General features: G+C 33.7%; 1 protein-coding gene across 2 annotated transcripts; it reads right to left on the bottom strand.

Annotated features, from left to right (window-relative positions):
* Positions 1-1,174: 1,174 nt before the first annotated feature.
* On the bottom strand, positions 1,175-22,003 carry LOC128990471 (uncharacterized). Of its 2 annotated transcripts, none has more exons than XM_054412843.1 (15): positions 21,850-22,003; positions 21,270-21,338; positions 18,800-18,868; positions 17,809-17,853; positions 15,577-15,645; positions 15,081-15,176; positions 13,522-13,572; positions 12,726-12,806; positions 10,705-10,776; positions 9,254-9,340; positions 7,716-7,793; positions 3,744-3,809; positions 3,026-3,166; positions 2,083-2,136; positions 1,175-1,287 (listed from the first exon to the last, which is right to left on the bottom strand). In XM_054412843.1, exons 2-14 carry the CDS (start codon positions 21,333-21,335, stop codon positions 2,107-2,109), a joined length of 951 nt encoding a protein of 316 aa, XP_054268818.1. In that variant the 5' UTR covers positions 21,336-21,338; positions 21,850-22,003; the 3' UTR covers positions 1,175-1,287; positions 2,083-2,106. The 2 variants fall into 2 exon arrangements, with proteins under 2 accessions (XP_054268818.1, XP_054268817.1); XM_054412842.1 differs by lacking the exon at positions 21,850-22,003 and adding an exon at positions 21,802-21,820.
* Positions 22,004-23,474: the final 1,471 nt, after the last annotated feature.

The following is a 23,474-nucleotide window of genomic DNA, read 5'->3' as shown; positions in this document are numbered from 1 at the left end:
TATAATTTTATTTTTCGTTAAATATTTATTTACAATTAAAATTAATTACAAAACACTTCAAGTAGACTTATTGTCCTGTTGTAAAATCCAAATCTGATGCTTGTCTTAATAAATATTTAGTTTTTTATGGGGAAATTTTTTTTGTACATTTTAAATTCAGTTATAGTATCAGTCACTGATATACAGATATACATTACCATATGGTCATAATTTTAAAACCCGTAAAATTATTCCTAAAAAGAGAAAAGATGTTGTTAGATATAACATTTTTTCCCCGCTGAATTTTGACTAATAAGAATCTATGGCGCAACTTAAAACAAATACTAGCAATGGGCACGGCCCGTCCCACACAAAAATCTTAAATTTTGAATCAGATCAAAAATCAATTTGAATCAATCAGAGCGAAACTGTACAACATGCGACATCCGGAATATTTTGATAACGTCCGGCATGAAAATATGTAGGCAGAAATAGAATCTATTATGAAACAATCAGTTAAGTTTTACACATCATCCTCTACAAGATCAGAAAACAAGGTGTAGAACTCTTCAAAACTTAGTCTTTTCCTGTTTATGTGGTGTATCCAAAATCTTTGCTTCCGCCTTCTTGTCTCCTCTTCCTCTGCTAAAATTAAACCTACTATCACCACTTTATCTACATCTATCTTTACTCACGAGTTTTAGCTCACAGACTGTCAACTGTCCAAAAATGCGGTTGTGCGGATGTCCCGTCCCGTCCGTCCTTGCCGTGCCGCCCTAGTGCGCCCTCTTAAAAAATGCCGTCCGTGCCGTGCCGCCGAAGTGCACATAGCTTTACTAACAGATATCAGTATTTGTTAGATATCATCATTATAAATACTAAATTAAGTAATTATTAACCTAATTTTTGTTATTCTAATTAGTAATTGTGAAAATAGTATTTAAAGATTACCATTACCTTTATTAATACTATAAGAATACCATAATCTAAACATTTATCAAATGTTCATTTGATGGTTTTTTTTTTTACTTTTGTTTAAAAGTTGGTTTATTACATGTGTTGTAACTCTGCTGTAAACTTGGCTTAGAGCTAACACAACAAAAAAGCATGGGTTAAGGGCTTAAGCATGGATTAAGGACTTAGGCTCGAGGCTTAAGGTCATCAGGATTATTATGTTTGAAATAAAATAAAATCATTTGTTAAATTCTGAGACAATTTTATTTTTAAATGAGAGAATAAGACGATTTACATATTTTTCCTCTGAAATCCTTCACAACATTATAATTGTTAGTGATTATTTTTTCAATCCTGAAACAAAACAAAATGTGTAGTACACAGTAGTATACAGTATGTGAAGCTGACAGCGCCCATATTTAAAATAAACTTGAAAATAACCCAAATCGGTTGTTTAGGTTTATTTATAGCTATTATTGACGTTTTTTTGGCCTTAGTTGCTTTTAAAAACAAAAAATAAAATGGGCGCTGCGAGCTTCACACCAGCAGCTCCCATTGGTCATTTTGAGCTAAAAACCAGATCAGTTGCTGCAAAAACCATTGAAATACCATAGATTGTTTATGGTTTGGACTTAGTTGATTTAGAATTATAAATACCTCCGCCGCAGCAAGCCTGCCGACTAAGCGAATTTCCATTTGTCTGAATCTGAATTGATTTTCAATTAAATATACAGTAGAGTCCTGTAAACTATCGATTTCAATGGTTTTTAACTCAAAATGACTAATGGGCGTTTTTAAAAATAACTAAGGCCAAACAAGCGACAATAATAGCTAAACAAACCTAAACAAACGATAAACAAACGATTTAGGTTATTTTAAAGTTTATTTTAGATATGGGCATTGCCAGCTTCACATACCTGGACAATCATTCACAACCTTAAAAAATGTGAGCAAAAAATAATTCAATAAGATTACTTTGAGATACTCTACACAAAGTATGGTTTATTTTTAAATGCTTAACCTTTTATGTAAGAACACAATTTTTTAATACAAATTTTAACTTAGTAAATAATATATACTTTTGGGAGGTAGAAGAAGTAATCAAGGTAATAAATCAGACCATAACATTATTTTTTAGAAGCTACTCACTTAAAAAACAGGGTCTTGGAGGTTTTAGAAGCATTGTCCATTGCTCGGGTGGTTCTGGAAAACAACAAAATCTGTTAATAAATCAAGGGGCTTAAATTTTATAACTAATCACTTTGGGTCATACATTCATAATGCAATTGGGTAATTTTTATTGAGAAGATATGAACTGTTTATAAATAGTTCTGCCAACCTACTCGATTTTATTCCTGTATAAGCAGTTGATTTAAGTTTTGAAAACATCGAATGGTCAAAAAATCCAATACTTTAATATTTAAGTTGCTAGTTTGAGAGGAGAAAACAGAATACATCATCCCAAGTGCTACTCAACAGTCCTTAGTATACTTTTCCAAAGTTTGCTTCCTTTGGAAAAAATAATAAAATTAAATTCTATCAAAATTATATCATTTGCAGGGTAAACAACAGAAAAAAAACCATATTCATCCCTCGACCGTACAAATTCGAACATCAATCATATTTAAAATTTTAATTTTATAATCATTGCATTCTGCTGTTTAACTAAATAAGAATAAGCATCTACTTTAAGGAAAAACTACAGCATATTATAATTTCATATATTATTTCATGCAGTACGTGATAGCCTATCTTGTATTTTAATAAATTTATCACCCAAAAATTTGCCTTTAATTTAATTTGTGAACCTGTTTCAAAGCAAAATAATTTCACTAATGATTCTTGGTAGTAGGTACGAATCTTCCAATTTGTTTTCAACCATTTAAGAATTTAACTGTGATAATTTTACAGTTCAAAAGCATTTCTATTATTTTTCTTTCTACGCCAGTGACATTTTACGAGAAGTCAATGAGAGAAATAAATGTTTAGTGAATATGCTGGGAATTGAACCCGTCCCTCCCACACCAAAGTTTGAGAAACTAACCACTAGGCAAAACCTCATCCAGATAAAATTTTTACTGAATGGACTAACCATATCTTTACGCAGTTTCCTGTTGAGAAGCATGATCTGATCAATTTCATTTGAAAGAGCTCCACTCACGCAATCAAATTGTTGCAACACATTTTGCAGGTCCTGGTTTTTGCCAGCAAGGATGTGGATGTCTTCTGGAATCTGTTAAGAAACAATTAATTAGAATATAAATTTTTGTGCAGTAGTTTTAACATTTCATGTATTTGCAGCATTATTAATTTTTTGCATTTATGACAACAGCTAATTTGAAGAAACCACCAACAAAAAGCTGTGGTACAATATGAGAACTTTACTTTTTTCTATGGTTGAGAACAGTGGTAGACCGTTATGGCTATGGTAGGTGTGCTGAATTTTAAAGTCGAACAGACTTAAATATGAAGAATTCTGCTTTTTTATCCTAATTCAACACATCTACTGTAGCATTCTGTAAATTAAAAGAACCAAATTATCTTAAACCGTGTCCTCTTCCTTATCTGCAATAAGCATTTATATACGGTACTTATATGCCAACACCGTACCAAGGACTGCGCGGTACCGGTACACTGCTAGTATATATGAATGAATTTGAACGGATGATGTTTTTGGCCTCTGGGGACATCAAAACGAAAAAGTAAATCTGTCCCGGGTCCAGGTCTCACCATGAGACCTACGGTAATAGCTTATTCCCTATGGGACATTCGCTAACATCATTTGTAAACAAATAAACCTGAATACTTACAAATTGATTACCAGGTTTCCCTTTTTCCCCAGCAGGCAATACTGCAGATTTTGTTGGATTGGGGGCCTGTAAAATGAATCACATGTTTAAAAGACATTGTGTAAAGCAAAACAACATATTCTGTAAGAGATACGAGAGAGAACAGTATTCAATGGTTTAATCTCTCATGATTGGTGTACCTACTTCATAATGTTACAAAATCAGAGAGTTATTAGTTTATCTTTTTAACAAAGGATCAATGAAAGAGCTAAGTTATTAATTTTGCCAACAGTGTTACTTAAACATTTTTGGTATCCCTAGTATAGAGGAAATTGTGTGTGCACATAAACATATTTAATTGGTATAATGTTTTTTAAGATAGTAGAAAATAATTTGCTAAGATAAGGTTTGCCTTGCCATGAATATCCTTCAAAACGGAAGTGAATATTAAGAAAATTTGGATATCAGCTTGTTTAAATACTATTTGTGTATTACATGGGTGTATAAATTACATGGATTGCATCTTAAAGCAGAAATATGATGTGAAAAAAATCTATATAAATAAAATTACAGTTTTGTCTGTACATTGCTTAGAATCATGCAGTGTTTGGTTATTTTTACGTTTCATAGCCTAAGAAAGCCGAAACGAGTCTTATCTCAATTTCTGTCTGTATGTCTGTTTGTCTGTCTGTTTGTCTGTTTGTCCATTCTGTGATTCCGTCTGTGACGCCAAAATGTCATTTTACGCGGCCTACTCCCTAGAAAACTAGAGTAACAATCAAGATTCTAATCATTTGTCTGTATTTACTGGATTGGTGAGAGTGTCTTTGACTATAAAAACATCGCCTCGCTTCCTTTAAAACAAAATAACGAACCATCAAAAACCCAATTTTGTTAGATTTTTGTCAAATTTTCTCCTAATGTTTACTATTACATTTTATGAAATAACGATCAGCTGTTTGGATTAGTTCTCACTTCTAGCTGTCACTGATATGTTTACATTAAAAGTTGTTTACAAATACCGCAACCATTTCCGATCAAGTTTTGTTAGCACATTCAAACCAAGTGAGATTAAAAACGTTGTGCCTTACTTAACCGGTTTAATTAATCGCAAGTGCCAACGATTGTTTTTTGAGTTTTGATAACCGGGGAAAATACCATGAATCAGTGTTGTATTAGTGCTGGGAAACTTACGTTTTTTTAATCATCGTCACCATAATAGCTTACAAAAAAGGTTTCCACTCATTGACGGCGCTTCAAGGACAGTTGTGTAAAGTGCAAAGTAAAAAATCACAACTGCAGTGGGTGATCGTGGATGTTTCTGCGATCTCGGAAGATGTTTCTGATTTTGCTGTGATCGTAACCTGTAGCTAAACTCGCTTTTCCAATGTGTCACTTTTGGTTTCTACTTACTTACGTTTTGACAACGATATCGGTACTTTTCCTACTTAGGAAGTAAAACTACAAACGTCCAAAACCTCAGATTTTTGCGTTTTTTGTCACATTTCCTCCGAATGTTTGCTAGATATATGTAACGATTATTGTTTAGAGATTACGTACCGGTAATATTTAAAATAAGAAACGTTTGTTTCTAAGGTTCGTATACAAACTTAAAAAATATGATCATATAACAAGTCACCGTAGGATCTCAAATACAATGTCCGTCCGAGAGAGCTGTGATAAGCAGGTTGCATGTATCGTCCACAAAACACTGGTCACTCAGGCACCACAGTACTTGAAGGAAAAACTGAAAGCGAGGTCGGCCGTGAGAGAGCGCAGAACTAGACAGGACTTGTTGCTTGACATACCAAGGGTTGTTCTTGATGCTGGTAGAAGCGGTTTTTCTTACTTCGGGCCGGCTCAGTACAATGCACTTCCTTGCAAGCTAAAAGCACTGTCTTACAACAGTTTTATGAATCACCTAAAGAGTTTGTAACTAATCTTATTTTGTTTCGTAGTTATAAGAGGTTTTATTTAGTTTAAGTCCTGACTTGAATCAATTTGTAAAACAGTTTTGTAACTGAAATTCGCTCATGAATAAAGACCTTATTTATTTATTTGTTTGGATAAAGGTGGTTTCTTCAAACTGTCATTAATATGTAAACATTAAAAGTTGCTTACAAATAATCTTATTAATGGGAAATAGCTTTGATTTTTGAAAACTAAAAAAAAAAATTAAAACCAAGGGAGATTAATAACTTAGGTACTGCACCACATCAAGTGAAAGTTTTTTGAGCAAACCATAGTGAGTTTTTAAAGCTTTACGTTGTTAACGTTACATGTTACATGTTTTGTGGCCTGTGTATTTATTTATTTATATATTTAACACCTATAATACAGTTTGATTAGAAGGACAGTTTGAATTGGTCGTAAGTACTATAGTTCTTTTCTTAAATGTAAACGTTGGTTTATGGTACTGCTACTTTTCCTTAGAACCGGTGGTAGCAGTAAGAATCATTTTTACGTACAAACACATCACTATATTTACAACTATAGTTATCGTTAGTGCTGCACCTTATTTCTTATTAAATTTAATTGGTGTCTTACTGTATAATTTTTGCGTTTTCTGTCTGGACTCCAGAATGTTAGTTTATGCTATGAAAACGATAACGAAAACGATGATAACGATGAAAGATTTTTTTTAGCAAACCATCATGAATTTTTAAAGCTTGGCGTTGTTAACGTATAAATGTTTTGTGGACTGTGTATTTATTTACTTATTTATATATTTGCCAACAGATTTACACCAATTTTACAGTTTGATTAGGCCTAAAAACGATTATCATAACATTTGATGACACTATATCAAAACTTTAAAATAATTATTTTGTTTGTAATTTGCTTTGGTTAAAGCGTAGCAAATACCCTAATTCAATTCTGTATTTGTGTGTGTATGTCTGTTGGTAACGCATTAATGTCCTTATTTCTCAGTGTTTTGTGGAAAAGACAAGAGCACCTTTGTTAATGAAAATTTCAACCCGATTTAAGTGTGCAGTAGTGAGGTTGAGGTAGTATTTTAACTACTTTTAACCAGTGTGAAAAGTAACTTTCAATTACAGGCCTACCTTAGGGCTATGCCTGATAGATCTATAAAGCAATTCCTTTTATCATTAGATATAAAATATGGACTAACACGATTGGGTGACATTTAATTGCGAAGCATTCATTTTGGCTTTGAAACTGTCAGATATTGTAGTTGCGAAGGTTTATATGTATTCCTATACAGTAATAGTTTTGCCAGCATATTTGGAAAAATGCACACTAAATATGCAAATCAACTCCTGTTCTGAATATAAGGATTCAACTTACTACAAGATTCCCGTACGTAGAACGGGCAAACAGCTAGTCTGTGATAAAAATCCTAGCCATGAAGAAAAGCTACAATGACACCATGTTTATCGAGCATTTTAATTTACAATTTGAGGGTGCGCTCTACCTTAGCTCGGGCTTCAGTAGATGTTGCGCCATTGAACAACGTCACGAGAAGTGCTTGCAGACGTTTTAAGTCCTCTCAAATTACTCAGTTAACTTATAATATTTGTTTAATCTTAAGAAGGTTCCTTACTCCTTAGATTCAATTGTATGACTCTATTGTTTTAATTTTCTTCTAAATGTTCATTTGTCTGTATAAAATGCTTTATAAAAGAGCTTATTTAGAAGCATTTACCAGTCACTTCCGATTTTAAATTCAACTGTTACCAAAAATTAAAAAGATACAAGTCTAGAAAAATAAAAATGAATAAATTAACATAAATATATTTTCAATCATTTTCAAATCATTTGATTTAACCAGAGAATAATTAAGAAATAGATTTTTTTATTTTTTTTATATCATGTATTTTTATTTCTTGTAGACCCATACAGAGCAACACAAAGAAAATGTGAGAGTGGATATGAGTACTATATTTACTTCTTTCAAAAATGTCAATTCATTTGTGTGTATTGTACATGTATTTGATTTTAATTTAAAAGTTAGTTTAATGGTGTTCTTACAACTGGTTTATCATCAGGCCAATGCCATGTACCATCTGCCATCAATACAACATTAGGCGAGCCAAGCTGTCCAGGAATCTAGAACAAAGTGTCAAATTAGTAACACACAATGCATTCCTGAAATTTGTGCTGTAAAGAGTGACATATATAAGATTTTAATGCATAACAAAAAACATCAAAAGTCATGGTCATTGAACGGTACTTTGCATAGTTCTAAAAATGTATAAGAGTAAGAGCAAAGACAATCGAACATTTTTTAAAGTGGAAAGGTATGGGCTGTGTTAATTAACTGTATAAAATAACTTCCTCTTGAGGTGTTATCACTTTCTTCATGCGATTTAAAATAAAAATAATTGACACTTGGCATTCTCCTAAATGCCTTAACTTAAAAAATGCTGAATCTTGAAATTATAGCAAATTGGAATTGAAAGTCAAAACTATTAGACCTTTAAAACTGGAGCTTTGATGTTTCTTGAATTTAACTAAAACTATTACACAAAAAGTGAGAAATATCTCATAAAAAACTATTGTCTTGAGGTATTTAAATTGAGAATAAAGCAGAAAACTGGAGGATGAAAACACTAAATTAGATTAACAGTTATTTTTTCTAAGACGCTAGGCACGAGCCTGGGTTTGTTTTTCACATTACTTCAGGCTAGACCTAGGGGCTGCGACATTATCACTTAAATAAAATCCATTGGTGATGTGACGGGATTTGAACCCGGGACCTCTGAGACTAATGTCCCACGCTCTAACCACTCAGATAACGCTCAAATAACGCTCTATATCAGATGAACGCTGAAGTATATTTTTAAAGACTGCTAAGAGAATCCACCAGCATAAAGTGTGTAATGTGATTAACCACGAGTAGGCCTACATGGGAGTTGCCACACAAAAGACGGATGGGGAATTGGATTATTTTACAAAAATCATATAGCGTCCCTTCAATTCTTAGGTGTTTGAAAAACTGACCAATCAAGAAGAGGCACAATTGCAAACTGCTCGACAAATTGCATGTCTGGAAACATCTGACTGGACATGTCAAATATTGACCAGTCTTAGTCAAAAAGTCTTCCATTCATTTTTTATACATGTGTTACAATCTTATAAAGCTATATTTTCAATTTAAGTTTTTTTTTTATTTCAACCTATGGTCTTGAAAAAACTATTTTTCTTCTAGAGTGTTCTATAAATTGCTCAAAACAGTGTGGATTATTTTTAATTTTGCACTTATTGCGTCTAGAACGAGTTAAAAAAAAAATATTACATTAGACCTTTGTAACATTTTTAACATGATTCTTGTGAATCATTAGATTTAACCAGACAATAACATAATTTGATTCTTTTTGTTTGGAGTTTAAAATACCATGTAGGGACGATATCTTAAAGGCTCATACAGAACAAATCAACATAAAGAAAATGTGATAGTGGATATGAGTGTATTTATTTCAAAATGAAAATATGTCAAATGATTTGTGTGTTTTGCAGATGTATTTGATTTCAATTTAAAAGCTAGTTTAGTGGTGTTTTAATCTTACAAAATAGTTTTCAGATTCAGAAGTAGGCCTGTGCCATGTACCATCTTTCTCCAACACTACGGGAAACGGCTCACTCTGTCCAGAAGTCTAAAACAAAGGGACAAATTTGTAACACATATTATAATGTAACTTATTCCTAAAATCTTCAGTACAATGAGTGATATCCAACATTTTAGTGGATAAAAAAATCCATGATCAAAAATCTTTATTTATCCATACATGGGGTAAATCAAAATTGGCCATGATATTTTAATAACAACAGAATCTGAAAGTTTATTATGTACCCTTAAAGAATTTTGATTTGTTTTATGATTTTTCGTATTCACATTTTCAGGTATGTTTTAAAATCATACTTAAAATTGAAGATGATAAAAAAATATCAACCTATAGTCTTGAAAAATCTGAGTTAAAAAATAAAAAATACTATGGATTTTATTGTACTTATTGCATCTAGAATGGGCTTTAACTATCTGCAAACAGTAAATTGTTTAACATACTCCATTCGCTACCGAGCGTCGCATATATGCTACGACGCGGTCATTGCCACAGACTGGGGTATACAATTCAATTTTACATATAGACTGGCTGTCATACTTGGTTACCAGTACACGCAGACCACGTGCGAAAACCTGTTAAACAGTGATCATATTTACTTTGTAATGCTCTGCAATCTTGTTTGTAAATAATATATTCTTGTTTATTTATATTTTTGATAACCTTTTGTAATGTGTGACACCAGGTCTACAGTGAAGACAATAGTGAAAAATATTATATTTTTCTTGAAATAGCCCAAACGCCACATATAAGCGACACTTCATTTCTGTTTCTCTTTTAGGTGAAAGTAAGTAAAAATAACAGATATTTCAAGAACAGTTTATAATGGAACAAATATAAAAGCTACATGGGTGCTACATACAGCATACGGTGATGCAGCAAAATAAAGAACAGTTTTTCCAAATATCATATGACGTCACCAATGATCTTATCCACAGACCAAGCGACGTAGTTGTGCGACAGACATCCCTGTAGATCACTGCATAGAATTCATTGCCTTCAAATAGACCTTTACAAAGATATAACTGTTTTGATAACATTGGAACACCGACGCAAATATGCGACTTCAGTCTATTTTAACGCGACTAGCCGTCAGAAACCAGCCGTCGCAAATGTGCGTCGCTGGTCCATATGAATGAACAATTTTGTACTATTGCGGTAGCGAACGTGTTAAACAAATCGTTCAATTTTTTAACCTAGGTATAAGTTTTATTATTTGTTGTTTTTTTTTTATTTTAATATCATGACTATTGATTTGTTTATGGTACATACAAACACAACAAGTAATGTGAGAGGGGTTGTGAGTTGTGAGTGTAATTAAAATATTTACTTCCCTCAAAATGTGTCAATTGATCTGCATATATCGTACGTGTAAAGTAAATAATGTTCAATCTTACACCAGGTTCAGAAGTAGGCCATGTATTATCTGCCGGCATTACAATATTGGGCGAGTCAGGCTGTCCAGAAGTCTAAAACAGAGTGTAAAATTTGCTACAAAGTAACTTACCTCAGTTAAAGTTTGTAGAAGTAAAAACTTATTCGTGACAAAGCACAAATTGAGTTTTGGTTACAATTTAATGTAATTTTCTCAAAATGGCCCGAACGATTTAGGTTACATTTAGCATGTCATAGTTCTTTTAACTATAAACAAAACGGTACAACCCCATCACTGTAAAAATTACTGGCTCAAAAGGTATTGTAACTTTAAAACCCCATATGACGGGAAAACTGGATATTTGAACAAATTGCTCAACTGATCTCAGTTGAAATTTAGTATGTTACGCTCCTTATAATTCCAAACTAAATGTTACAACCTTGTTATTGCAAAAATGAAATTTCAAAAGTCATTGCTGCTTTTGTAATTTTTCTTCAAAATATCACAGTTACTCCCCCCCCCCCCTTTTAGGGTGGAAATATAGAGGCTAGAGCGTAGCTGAGCGAGTTTTAAATAAAAGGCTACATGTACGTAGGTGTAAATCATAGTGGAGCAGGGAGCAAAGCTGGTACCTGCGACGGCTCTCTAGCCTCTTCGCTCCGATACTCTACCCTGATACGAGCGGTGAGCTTCAAGCGTCGAGTGTCGAGCGTTGTAGCGGCGCCACTCTTTCACCGCTTTGCAATCGGGCCCCATATGTTGCCATATGAAGAGGGGTGTGTTCATAGATTGGAGCGGCAAGTAACAGTCAGCGCAGCGGTGCCGCTATGCGTCATAAACACCGCCTCGTCATGCCCAATTACTTTTTGTACGAGACTCAACACTCTGATGAGTCATGCTTCTTCCGATGGGTTTTAGTCTTGTTAGTCTTGTTAAATATTCCGGAGGAGCAAGAATCACGTGGGCCTTCAAACAACTTAAGAAAAAGGACATTGTTGCTTCGAAGAAGCTTTATGACATTCAAATTGAAAGTTTAATATGTGAAATTCAGTGTCGTTCATCATATGGAATTATAAAGACAACAACTTCAAGACACTACGTTGACGAGGAAGCTGTGGGATGAAGTGGGAGCAGAGTTTGACATGTCAGCTAAATTAATTAAATTATTTCTATCAAAATATGGTATTTTTAAGGACAGTTTTCCAGCAAAAAGTGCAAGCCACAACCAGCAAACAGCAACACAGCAAACAGTCTGTATAATGACCACCTTCCACACTCTGTTGACGCTCGAGTGCTGCTCGACGCTCCTTGCTCGTATTGTGCCCAGGGCTTGAGGGTTTGGTCAAGGGTCGAGTCTCAGTGGTCAAACCGGCTGTAAAAAGTACTATTATTTTGTCAGTTCATGAACGCTGTCCTGTTTGGGACAAGAACTAATTTTATTACAATAGGCCTACATTAAATGAAATCGTGTAACTATTTTTCCAACAAGCTACAGGGTTCCCCTTAATTAAGTGAGATATTTGATATGCAATTTATCCTCCAAACAGTTTTTTTTCCTTTTACTTTCTACACATACACAATGATTAGGAGTTTCTAGAATATCATGGCATTTTTATTATTTTAAAAAATATGTAGGCAGTATATAAATGAATGGACACATTGTTGTGTTTTCATATTTAACGGTCAATTAGTTTCTTTACAAAATTAGTACATTTCACTATAATGTTTATTTAATCAGGTTTATTGTATATCAAAAATGTCTGTCATCCAGCCTCTTGAATCACTACCATCGCCCCGCGCATTGTGCATGTGCAGCGCCACCACAATTAGGGGTAAAAAAACTCTCCGCTACAATCTGGCCTCGCTGCTCCACTATAGTTTTCACTTTTCACCCTCACCCATGACAAAGGCTTTTGACAAGCTTATGGGAAGAAGTATGTGTCAGATTGTTGATAATATTTATTTTCTCTTACAGCTATGGTTTGTTCCTTAACTCAAAGTATAAGAAACATTATACTCAACAAGAGTAGATGTGATCCTTACGTTAAGATTGGGTTTCGGAGTCCACCAGGCCTCCCATGATCTCTCGATGTATTTTGTTCCAATAGATAAGGGACTATGTTTCTGTAGACAAGGATAAAATACAACAAATTATAATCCTTGAAAGCAAATAAAAGTACCACATGAAAGATATTCATAAATTTCACATTTAGGGATCTCAATCCCAAAGCTTTAATACAATCTCGGGATTTTATTATTTAAGATTTCACTTAATAGCCATTTAAAAGAGTCCCTTTGTTGAACCATCCAATGTTTCAAAACTGGTTTTTGTGCACTTTGCCATCTTTTGTAGTTAATAAATGGTCGAAACTATCACCATCATAAATTTTGATTTGATATCCTTAAGAGGGTTAACCCCGCTGGCTGTTTACCACATAAACATGGTCCTACAAAAAAGAACCTCGTGGAATTTTTAAAGAGTTTATCGAGTTGAAATAAACTGTAAAATATTCACAAAGATCCAAACTATGCACTGAATGAACTGAAACTTTGTATTGTTTTACAAAAAATTTAGTATTTACAAACAAATTTAGGAAATTCGTGAACTAGTCTTTTTTACATGTTATTTTAACTTGTATATAACCGCTGAAAACTAATTTTTGCCCATCCGTTGCAAGCTCTGATATATTAAGAGCACAAAAAGCACACAATCATTGTAAACAAATTAGTTTCAGAATGTTGACAGCTTGTACAATAGAGGCATGTTCAATCCCGAACTATATTACAATCCAGCGCAGGTTTCCTAGTCTAAAATAGATGTATTCACTTATTTACTTACAATCTGTCGGCCTCTAGATGTAGATGTAGGTTGTGGGGACCATCCAAAAACCTTCAAACAGAGACATTTTGGTTAAGCTAAAATAATTTCAATTTATCATAGCATTCATGTATTCAGTATTTAGGTGAATGTTACTCAAAAACCTCTGGGTCCACAAATTTTCAAGTAAGTGCCAGGCCCCACTAGAAAAACAGGCCATGCTGCAGGATCCTTGACATCACATTAGTGAATAAATTCCACTACCATATCGCATATATTTAAGGTAAATAAACTAGCTGTTTGTCAGATTTTAATGGTAAGATTTCAGTACAACTATCCCACAGGACTGGACGTAGTGTTGCGCCGCCGCATGGCCTGTTTTTCTAGTCGGACTAGGGGTCTCAATCCCGGGCCTTCAATCCAATCCCAGGATTTTGGGATTCGTCCCCGCCGATCCCAGGATCCCGGGATCAATCCCCAGGATTATATAATATTATGATTTTTAACTTTTTAGCCATTTTAAATGAGCGAGAGGTCTCCTCGTTAAATACTTTGTGTTTTAAACTGGCCTTACCAGTGTTACACTGGGCAATGTGTCCGTTTTCTAAGTAAATAAATATTACCACGCGGAACTTTCATCGCCCGTATTTCTTATTTACAGTGTATAAATGTGATATGTCACTCTAGAATATAATAAATACATTTAAACAAATCATGAGCAACCGCACTCGCACGTAGGCGTCACGCTAATAGATGGATAAGAGAAAAAGATAAAATGAGAAGAATCACGAGTAGCAGCTTAAAAATTTTATTTTGACTGACAGCAATAAAACAGTATAAGATACTGTAAAAAAATAAACCATCTGCTCATGTAGTAGCGTGTGTATGAAAAACGTAATTTTAGATTGTAAGAAATTTAATCACTACACTAATAACCAAATACAAAGATAAAGTTATAGACCCTAAATATAAGCAATCTTAATAATGAGATTATAATTGTGTGTTTGTTTATAGTTATATTATATGGCTTCAATGAAAATAATACTTAAATTTCCGATTGCAATGTTATGTTTGCTACACGAATTGCGTTGTTCATGTTTAATGTCAAAAGTAAAACTCAAAATAACTTGTAGTCCTACTGTAATTAAGTTCTAACTAATGTAATAACATTTACATAAAGTAAATCCAAATCGTCTAAAAACTGAAACATATATTTAGGCCTACATTCGTTCGCCTATTGAGTTTAATGATAATTAAATTTTCCAATCAAAAAAGATCATTACTTATACCATTTCATATAATCGTCCTAAAAATAAAGAGTATATTGTGTTTCAAGTGTTATTGGACTATTTTTATTAGTTTTCCGTAAGTAGGCCTAAAAAACCTCAAATTCATAAACAAATCGATATAATTATAGGTTTTGCAATCCCATTAATCCCGGGATTAAAAGTCACCAATCCCGGGATTTCTAGGTATCAAAAATCGGCCGGGATCCCGGGATTGAGACCCCTAAGTGGGACCTTCTAAGTGAGGTTTTACCGTACAGGTGTTTATGCAAGAAAGAGAACTTTTATGCTTACAGGGTCTTCAAAGGGGTCAGCAGTCCACCAATCACCCCAGGTTCTCTCTATAAACTTTGGCTGAGCTTCTTCATTTGGTTTGCTGGGATCCTGGATCTGCAAAACAAGTTTATAAATCAACAAAAATGCACTATGAACATTCATGGTCTGCAAGGCAAGGAAGGAATTGCTTATAGCTTACCTATTTCCTATTTGATAATATAAAGTGCCCAAGTCAATACAAGTCAAGTTCTTGAATCATTGATAAATTCCCACATTTATTGAGTTGCAGCTCAAACAGAATCCTGTATGAGTACAACTAATTTTGTTACGGACAATCAGTACTGATTGTAACACAAAATTTTGTTGAATGACACATAGAAAACTACGTACAGTTATAATTATAAGAATTTGAATCATATCTGTATTTACTGCTATTTGCTTACTTTATATAACTTCAATGTGTTGAATGCGAAGACTTAATTTAAAAAAAAAACTTAAATGTATTTCAACTTACAGGCGGGCTATCAGAACTAGTTATCCATGAACCTTCCGACCAAAACCCTTGTGATGTGGGGGTGGTTTCCTTATGACATAAAGAACATACTACTGTTAATAATTCATTTTACATTTAAAAAGTTTTACAATAAGAAAGTCACTCAGTTAGTAACGACAAATTATTATTGCAAAACCAGTTTATTAAATCAGTACAAAACTTCCAGGACATAAAAGTTAGCAACCTCATAATGACAATTGATCAGCTGTTAAACCATATTTTGTAAACATAACCTCAAATTTACTCAGTTAACGATGGCAAGTACGCTCGAGAATTACCCCGCGGAAGAACTACGTTCCGTTATCAGATTTTTGGTCGCTGAAGGTGAGAAAGGTGGTGAAATTCGCAATAGAATGTTAAAAGTGTGCGGAAATTTAAAAGTGAGACAATTGTTTGAATTGTTTACAAATGGGTAGAACAGTTTCAAAGTGGCCATACAAAAGCTTCTGACGAGCGTAGCAGTGGACGGACCGATCGAAGTTAACTCTTCCTGTCACGAATCTCGGATTGACGTGATAGCTTGGGACAGTAGGCCTTTGAACTGATAAGTGAAAAAGTAAACGCGAGTGTTGAAACTGTTCATAACAAGCTACAGTACAAGAAAACCTTAAGATATAGGTGCCCAGACAACTCATGAACGCTCAAAAAGAAACCAGGCTTCAAATCAGTCAACAGTTAAAAATCAATGTACGAATAAAGGAGGGGGTTTAATAATTCTAAAGAATTGTAATGTGTGATGAAACATGGGCCCTCCACTATCAGCCAGTGTCAAAACCACAGAGCCTTCAGTGGAAGCATACAACTTGAATTTAATAACATTTCAAGACCCAGCCATCTGCCGGTGAAGTCATGCTTACAGTATTCTTGGATTTTCAGGGGCCAATTTGTTAAAGACTAAAGAACAATCAACTGCCAGTACTACAGTAACATGCTGGAAAACAAGATAAGACCTGCATTTTGAACGTAACGCTATAGACTTTTGACTGAAGGCGTGATTTTGCTTCTTGACAACTCCCGTCTACATACAACATAGCTGACAAAAGAAACTTCAGACACTGGGATGAGAGGTCCTTCCACATCCCCCCTACAGCCCCGACCTCGCCCCATCAGACTTCCATCTGTTTGAACTCCTTAAAGATGGTCTACGAGGGATACATTTTCAATCCAATGAAGGGGTAAGAAATCAGGTGCAAAAGTGGCTTTGAGATCAACTTAAAGAATGTTATGCCAAGGGCATTTAGTAAATGCCCTTGGCATAACATTTCTGCTAATTTTTAAATGCCATTTACAAATTAGCAGAAATATGGGACAGGTGTATAAGTGTCGCTGGGGACTATCCTGCAAAGTAACCCAAGTCTTGCAAAGATTCAATAAACCGTTTTTTAACAATAATAATTTGTATAGTTATTGAATGACTCTCATAATTGTGTTTTATTACATAAAAATGTCATTTGTGGTGATTTTAAAACTAAAATGTCTTAATTACCTTATTTATCCAAAAATTAATTAAACAATTTCACATAAAGCAGTTAAATTAAAATAAAGGTTACAGTTAAAGTACTTAGTACTATTAAGGTTACAGATAAATTTTTAGTTTGAATACCACATTGTACCATGTGAAATCTAAAAAAGGTTTTCGTAATTCCAAAATATGTTTTATTAAACATTCCAGATATTTCATATTCAGTATGTGGGATTATTCAATAAACTGTTACCGGTTCAATATCCTTTGGTATTGTTGGATGACTACTGGGGTCGTGACGACGGTCACATCATCAGGTCAATCCTCGTAGAAAGGTTCGATAGATACACTTAAAGTTTATACCGAGAACACAGAACACAAAATATTTACAGTTATTTTTACGAACTAAGACAGAAACCATCGCGATGCGTGCACGCTTACTTTGAGCAGGCCTATTCTATGAGGATTGACCTGATGATGTGACCGTCGTCACGAAACCGGTTGTCATTCAACAATACCAAATTATATTGAACAGGTAACAGTTTATTAAATAGTTTAAATCTTCAATATCCAGTTGTAGGAAAATGAACTCTGAGAGATAGAAACTTGTAAAAAATATTTTATTTTTTTACAAAATAGTAAAATGGCAAAAGTTACTCAAAACAATGTTTTTATAAGACACTTGAGTGGCTTAAGTAAAATTAGTTCTTTTATTGACTATTTTTACTTACAGAAGTTGGACTAGTCTCCCAAGTAACACTTTTTTGCTGTGGTTTCTAAAAAGAAAGAACAATTTGGTTATAATGTATCGCACATTTTTCTTCAAAGCTATATGTACAGTACACTTGATAATTCTTTGATTAAGTTTTAGGATTATTTGTGTTTAGGTAGGATGTGATAGTTATCAGAATAAATGTTATTTGTAGCAAATACCTGTGCGGACATGTAACCGATGGACTTGTTTACTGCTCTTCAATATTTATTAAAAACTCTCTTTGGTTCTAAGTTTTACCAGTACCTAATAAGTAATTTGTAATGTAATACTTTAATGTAAGACACTATGGTCAGTGAAGTCAGCATTCAAATCCGCATTTATAGTAAACTGTGTTTTTAGTAAATAGTTTGAAGGAATTTACTAAAGATTAATAGGATTTATATGGTAAGGTATCATAGTCTAGGCTAAACCCATAACAAAATGGGATTAGATATTAGATACTAAAAACATTGCAATACTTGTGTGTTTTATTAATCAGTGATGAAAAAGATTCAAAATGGTACTTTTTCAAATATTTTGGACACTTAGGAATCACTGTAAGTGGCAATGAGAGGTTATAAACAAAAATATAACCTCTCTTACAAGTGATTGATAGTAATTTAAAAAACTATCGTGTAGGTATAATGTAGTGTACACAACTCATGTAAATCGTCTTAATACACTTGTAGAAGTTTTTAAGACACTTGCCAAGGCTTTGAAAAAATGACTTTAAGATGGTATGTAATGTTATTGCTACATTTTACTGCACCTGACCACCGAGCAACATCTTGTTTACAACAGCCTCCATGATCATATAACCCCATTGCATTGTTTTTTTTGGGGGGAGGGGGGGGGTTAAGAAAAAGCAAATAATAGTGTGACCAGGTAAAACACATTCCTGGATGGCATAACAATAGTGTAATACAATGATTCATTTTAACGTTAAGATTGGACATATTTGTACTCACATTCTGGTCTATGTTAGTTGACCTAGTTGTCTGCGGAGACTGGACAGGATTTTGTAATGCTGGATTTTGCTAAAAAAAGTCAAATGTATAATTAAATAAATAAATAGAAGGAAAATATTACAGTTTAGACCAAATTATTGCTATTGCTGCTAACTGTGTTTAGTTTGAACTACCAGTCATAAAGTGATAATTTCACTTCTGTCTCAACGCTCCTAAGAGGAAATGTATACGTTTCCAGATATTATGAAACGTTTCAAAATATATATTTCATTTTATGAGGCAAAACTTCGGTTTTCCAGAAGGTTCTAATAGTGAGCGCGTTCTGGGAACATGTACCGGTGCACCGGGGCGGCACCGGTGCAAAAAATGTGTCGTTCTGGGAGACCGGTGAGTTAACCTAGCTATTTCCTAGATTTCAAGATTTATGCACCGGAGAAATTGTACGGTGCATAATACACAGGCGGCCTCTGATTGGTCAGTTTCATGGACAACGACAACAGCATGCAGCTACGGCAAGATGGCGGGTCCATCGAATAATGTTCATCAGTTTTATAGGTTATGTTGCGTAATTAGTGAAAATTTATTTTATGAGGGTGTTGTATTACGTGAATAATTTTCAAATAATTTATTCTGTGAGAACAAGTTTGATTGGTTTAAATATTATAAAGTAAATAATAGGTGAATGAGTCCAATGAATTATAATCCAATGTGTACCTTAAACCGGTGAATAACCGTTCTGGGATACCAAGACTCTTGCCCCGGGGCGGTACCGGTGAATAAGTCACCGGTACCGGTGCACCGGTACATGTTCCCAGAACGGGCCCAATGTTTATTAACCAATTTATGAGTAATTATATTTAATAGCCATGATATACTTACACCGTGAAATAAAAAGAGGAAACAGTATTAATGTGAATCTTTAATAAGAATGATTTGAAAATTTATAGACAATAAACACATTTCTTTATTATTATTTTCTTAAAGAAATACAATAGTGTCATGTTCGTTGAGATCTCTTGCTTCACAAGCATTTTCTGGTCTTTTATCTTTAGAAGAGATTAAAGAATTCTTTGATTGAGTAAACAGGTCATTCTACCAGCCAGTCTCGCAGTCCCTGTTTTTGCGTGTTTAATCTCATAGTCTTGAGGTCTTAGGACAGTGCATATATGATCTGGCATATATGATATAGGTTGGTTTTTTACTGAACTGCGTTATATGGTGTGAAGGGAGGCTGAAATCTGTTGCGCTCCTGGTCTGGTATTGGTGAAAATCTCCATTCCTGGGAAGGTCCAGCTGGTCAGTGTATAGAACAACTGCACTGATGTAGAGTGCTATGATGGTTAGGCGCATTAGTGATTTAAAGGCTTTTCTACAGCTATCTGCAGGGTCAAAAGGTCCAGGAGAGCCCCAATGGCCTTCTTCTGAATTACCAGGATGTTGTTAGGGTTGATTTAAAATATTCCTTCCCATGATATTAATCCATACCTGAGATGGAACACCACCAAAATATGCTGTCTTAGCTGCTAGCATGCCTGCTGTCCATTTCATAATTTTCACCACATGGATTCCAGATAAAAGCTTCTTTGTTAAGTTGTTTATATTGCTTTGTTATATGCTGTCTAGGAGAGATCAGCATCAATACTAACGCCCTGGAGTTACTAGCTTTTTTTCAACTGAAATATCAGGCGTTTCTGGTATGTGCTCCAGTCTTCTACTGTTAATCTGTAGGCCTATTGTCTTAGAGGGGTTTAAAAATAACCAAATTTATATTATTGCATAGAATATAAAATAGCTTACAAAGAAATTTGAAGCAACACCTTAATTATATTAGGACCAACCAAGGATGTTTTAATATTATTTTTGTATAATTTGAAAACTGATTAACAATTTTTACTTTCTTCCCCTACAGTATATGGATAAAGTATTATATTCGTGAAAATTTTTGGGTTTTAGATGGATATATCCCTGAACAAAAAAAGTGGGTGGTTTTTAAGTGATGTCCGTGTGTGTGGATGTGCACAGAGCTACAGACTACACCTGTGGTCTGATTTTCCTTAAATTGAGGGTGCGGGTAGTAATCCATGGGCATCTCTCCTCTAGGCATGTTTTTTTTTTTCATTGTTGGAAATTTTGATTTTTTAATGGTGATTCTCCCATAAAAATCTATAAAATAACGGTAAAATAGATTTTTTTTGCGTGAATAATTTTAATTGAAATTTAGTACCTATGTTATAGTCCATTTAACTCTTTAAAACATGGTACAAGTCCCATTCCTGTAAAAATAATGGTTTAATAGTTATTGCAACTTTTGAAATTTTCCTCATAAAACATCATAGTTACTCCCACCGCTTACTCGTGATAAGAGTTGTTGCCAAGCTAATGAGAAAAAGTATATATGTCAGATTGCTGATATCATTTACTGTAATATATAAATTGGTAGAAATTAAGAGACCCTTGAACAATAACTTACATAAAGTTGGCATATAGCCTCTTCTACTGCTCTTATTCGCTCTTCTACACCTTGATGTTGTTCCATGGTCTGTAAAAAGGTAGAGGTATACTTTGATATCAGATATATATTGGGGTGAGGTGAGTAGATTCTTAGTAAGCTGGACCAAAGACAAGGGAATTTAATCAAGAGTATACTTATTCCCTTGTCTTTGGTTGTACCTTAAATATTTCATTTCACTAGTTACTCGTTACATATACTCGTTTTATCTGCAAGTGTCTCTATCGAAAATAAAAGCTTACTAAATAATAAATTGAACTTTTTGTGCAAGGAATGGAGGAATAATAATATAATATTAACATTAGTTATAATCAAATAAAGGGATGGGGTTCAATGTGCTCTGAATCTAATTGTTGATGAAATGTAAAAAATATGCCGCATGTTTCAGTAATTTCCAAAATAAGAAAAAATAGTAAATAAGAGAATATGCAGAATAAATTAACCTGGTAGAGCAAACATTATTTACAAAAGTATATATTAGGTAGGTACCTACCATATCAAAGAAATGTTATCAAAACTAATCATACAATTAAATACTTGCCACAGATTTAAAATAATAACAGTCAATTAATATTTTTCTTATCACAAACTTTAAAGTGAAATTATTACTGAATAACACTAGTTTTAACTGATAATTTTACATGAAAAATGATTCTTTTTGTGTTGATGTTATGTAGATGAATGTGTTTTATTTACTGTGGTCAATTCAGGATGTAATAATAATTTTACTCAGCTGATTATCTTACTGGTTTAATACAGTGAAAATGAAGTGACCAACAGGACACAAAGATACATTTAGTTTATATACTGATTAAGTTATATACAGTACCAGGAGACCGAGCTTTGCTCGGAGTGAATTAAACATTAAATTTATTAGATAAGTTATTCAGCTAAATTAAAAATATTTATTATGTATGTTAACCATGGTGAACAAATTTTAAATGATACAAAGAAACCATTTTAATACACACCCAGCCTTGTGACCGATTCCTATCAATTTCTCGTTGCCAAATACCCCATAATAACAAACGCAATTTTAAATCTGTGGGCGAAAATTAAATTTTGTCCGTACACGCACTTAGCTTATAGGATTAGATTATTTGTACTTACCTTAGTTATAGAAACCAATAAAATAAAATACAAGAATAATTTTAAGTTTCTTCTTGACAGAAAATGACAACAATAAGCTAGTTGCTTGTTTTTATTTGAACCAAATACGATTTTTTTAACAAAATCTCCTTTATTAGTGTAGAACCATAGACTAACCAACACAAGTAGACTTCTCGTCACATTGTAAATTTTGAAGCTCGCTTTTTAAATCTAGTTCATGTTGGTGACACACTGATCGCTATTGTCGACAAAACTCTATGGCAAGTAAGCTGGAAGTGTTACAAAACAATATAATGGATATTATATAACATACTGGATAGAGAGAGTTTTTAGACAAATCAAACGACAGTGTTGATGAAATGAGATGACAACTTTATGATGTTTAACCCAGTATTAAAGCTATAAGCTTGACATGTAATAATTTCCACTAACCTAAAGGTGGTGACAGGTTGTGAGATGCATCAGTGGAAGGGTGAACACTTTTATATTTCCTTTGTGATCTTTTGTGAGAAGTCTGGGTATCCATGAAAAACACAATTGATTCCTTCAAAACGGACATTTTCATTGTCATATTTTGAGCGGAGCGAGCAAAGCAAGCAAAGCTCTTATACTACACTGCTCATTTTGTTTTTCACATACTCCTCCTGAATGGCTGAAGCGATCCGTAAGAAATTTAGCACAGTAATAGTAACCAACTACAGGAAGGTCTGAAGGAATCTGAAATGGTGCAAATCGGCTTTTCTCTACATGAATTTAAATTTTTAGAAATTTAACATGGGACTCTTGGATTTATTTGTCGCCATGACATTATTTGCATGATAACAATACAAAGGTAAACATAGATAAAACCCCTTGGTAGATTTCTCATTCTATTATGGAACAATTTTGTTGTTAGTTCTGTCCGGTGCACTGTAGAGGTGGTGTTTTGTTTACAATTTGTTTCTTCAGTATGATAAATATTTTTGGGCATCACTCACCTTATTGAAATCAGGAGAACACAGTCCTTGTCATATCACAGTTCATTACACGTACACACTGATAAAAATACAAAAATAA

The sequence above is a fragment of the Macrosteles quadrilineatus genome, unplaced genomic scaffold (assembly GCF_028750875.1).
Source record: "Macrosteles quadrilineatus isolate MER2022 unplaced genomic scaffold, UCM_ALF_1.0 Scaffold_3__2_contigs__length_128488019, whole genome shotgun sequence".
NCBI classification, from domain to species: Eukaryota; Metazoa; Arthropoda; class Insecta; order Hemiptera; family Cicadellidae; genus Macrosteles; species Macrosteles quadrilineatus.
Note: the sequence above shows the minus strand (reverse complement) of the source record. Positions and strands in the feature narration are given on the sequence as shown.

Coding starts and splice junctions, on each gene's coding strand:
- LOC128990471 (XM_054412842.1), bottom strand. Junction 15,646..17,808: donor GGGAGACTAGTCCAACTTCT/GTAAGTAAAAAT, acceptor TTATGTCATAAG/GAAACCACCCCCACATCACA. Junction 10,777..12,725: donor CTCCGAAACCCAATCTTAAC/GTAAGGATCACA, acceptor ACTCTGTTTTAG/ACTTCTGGACAGCCTGACTC.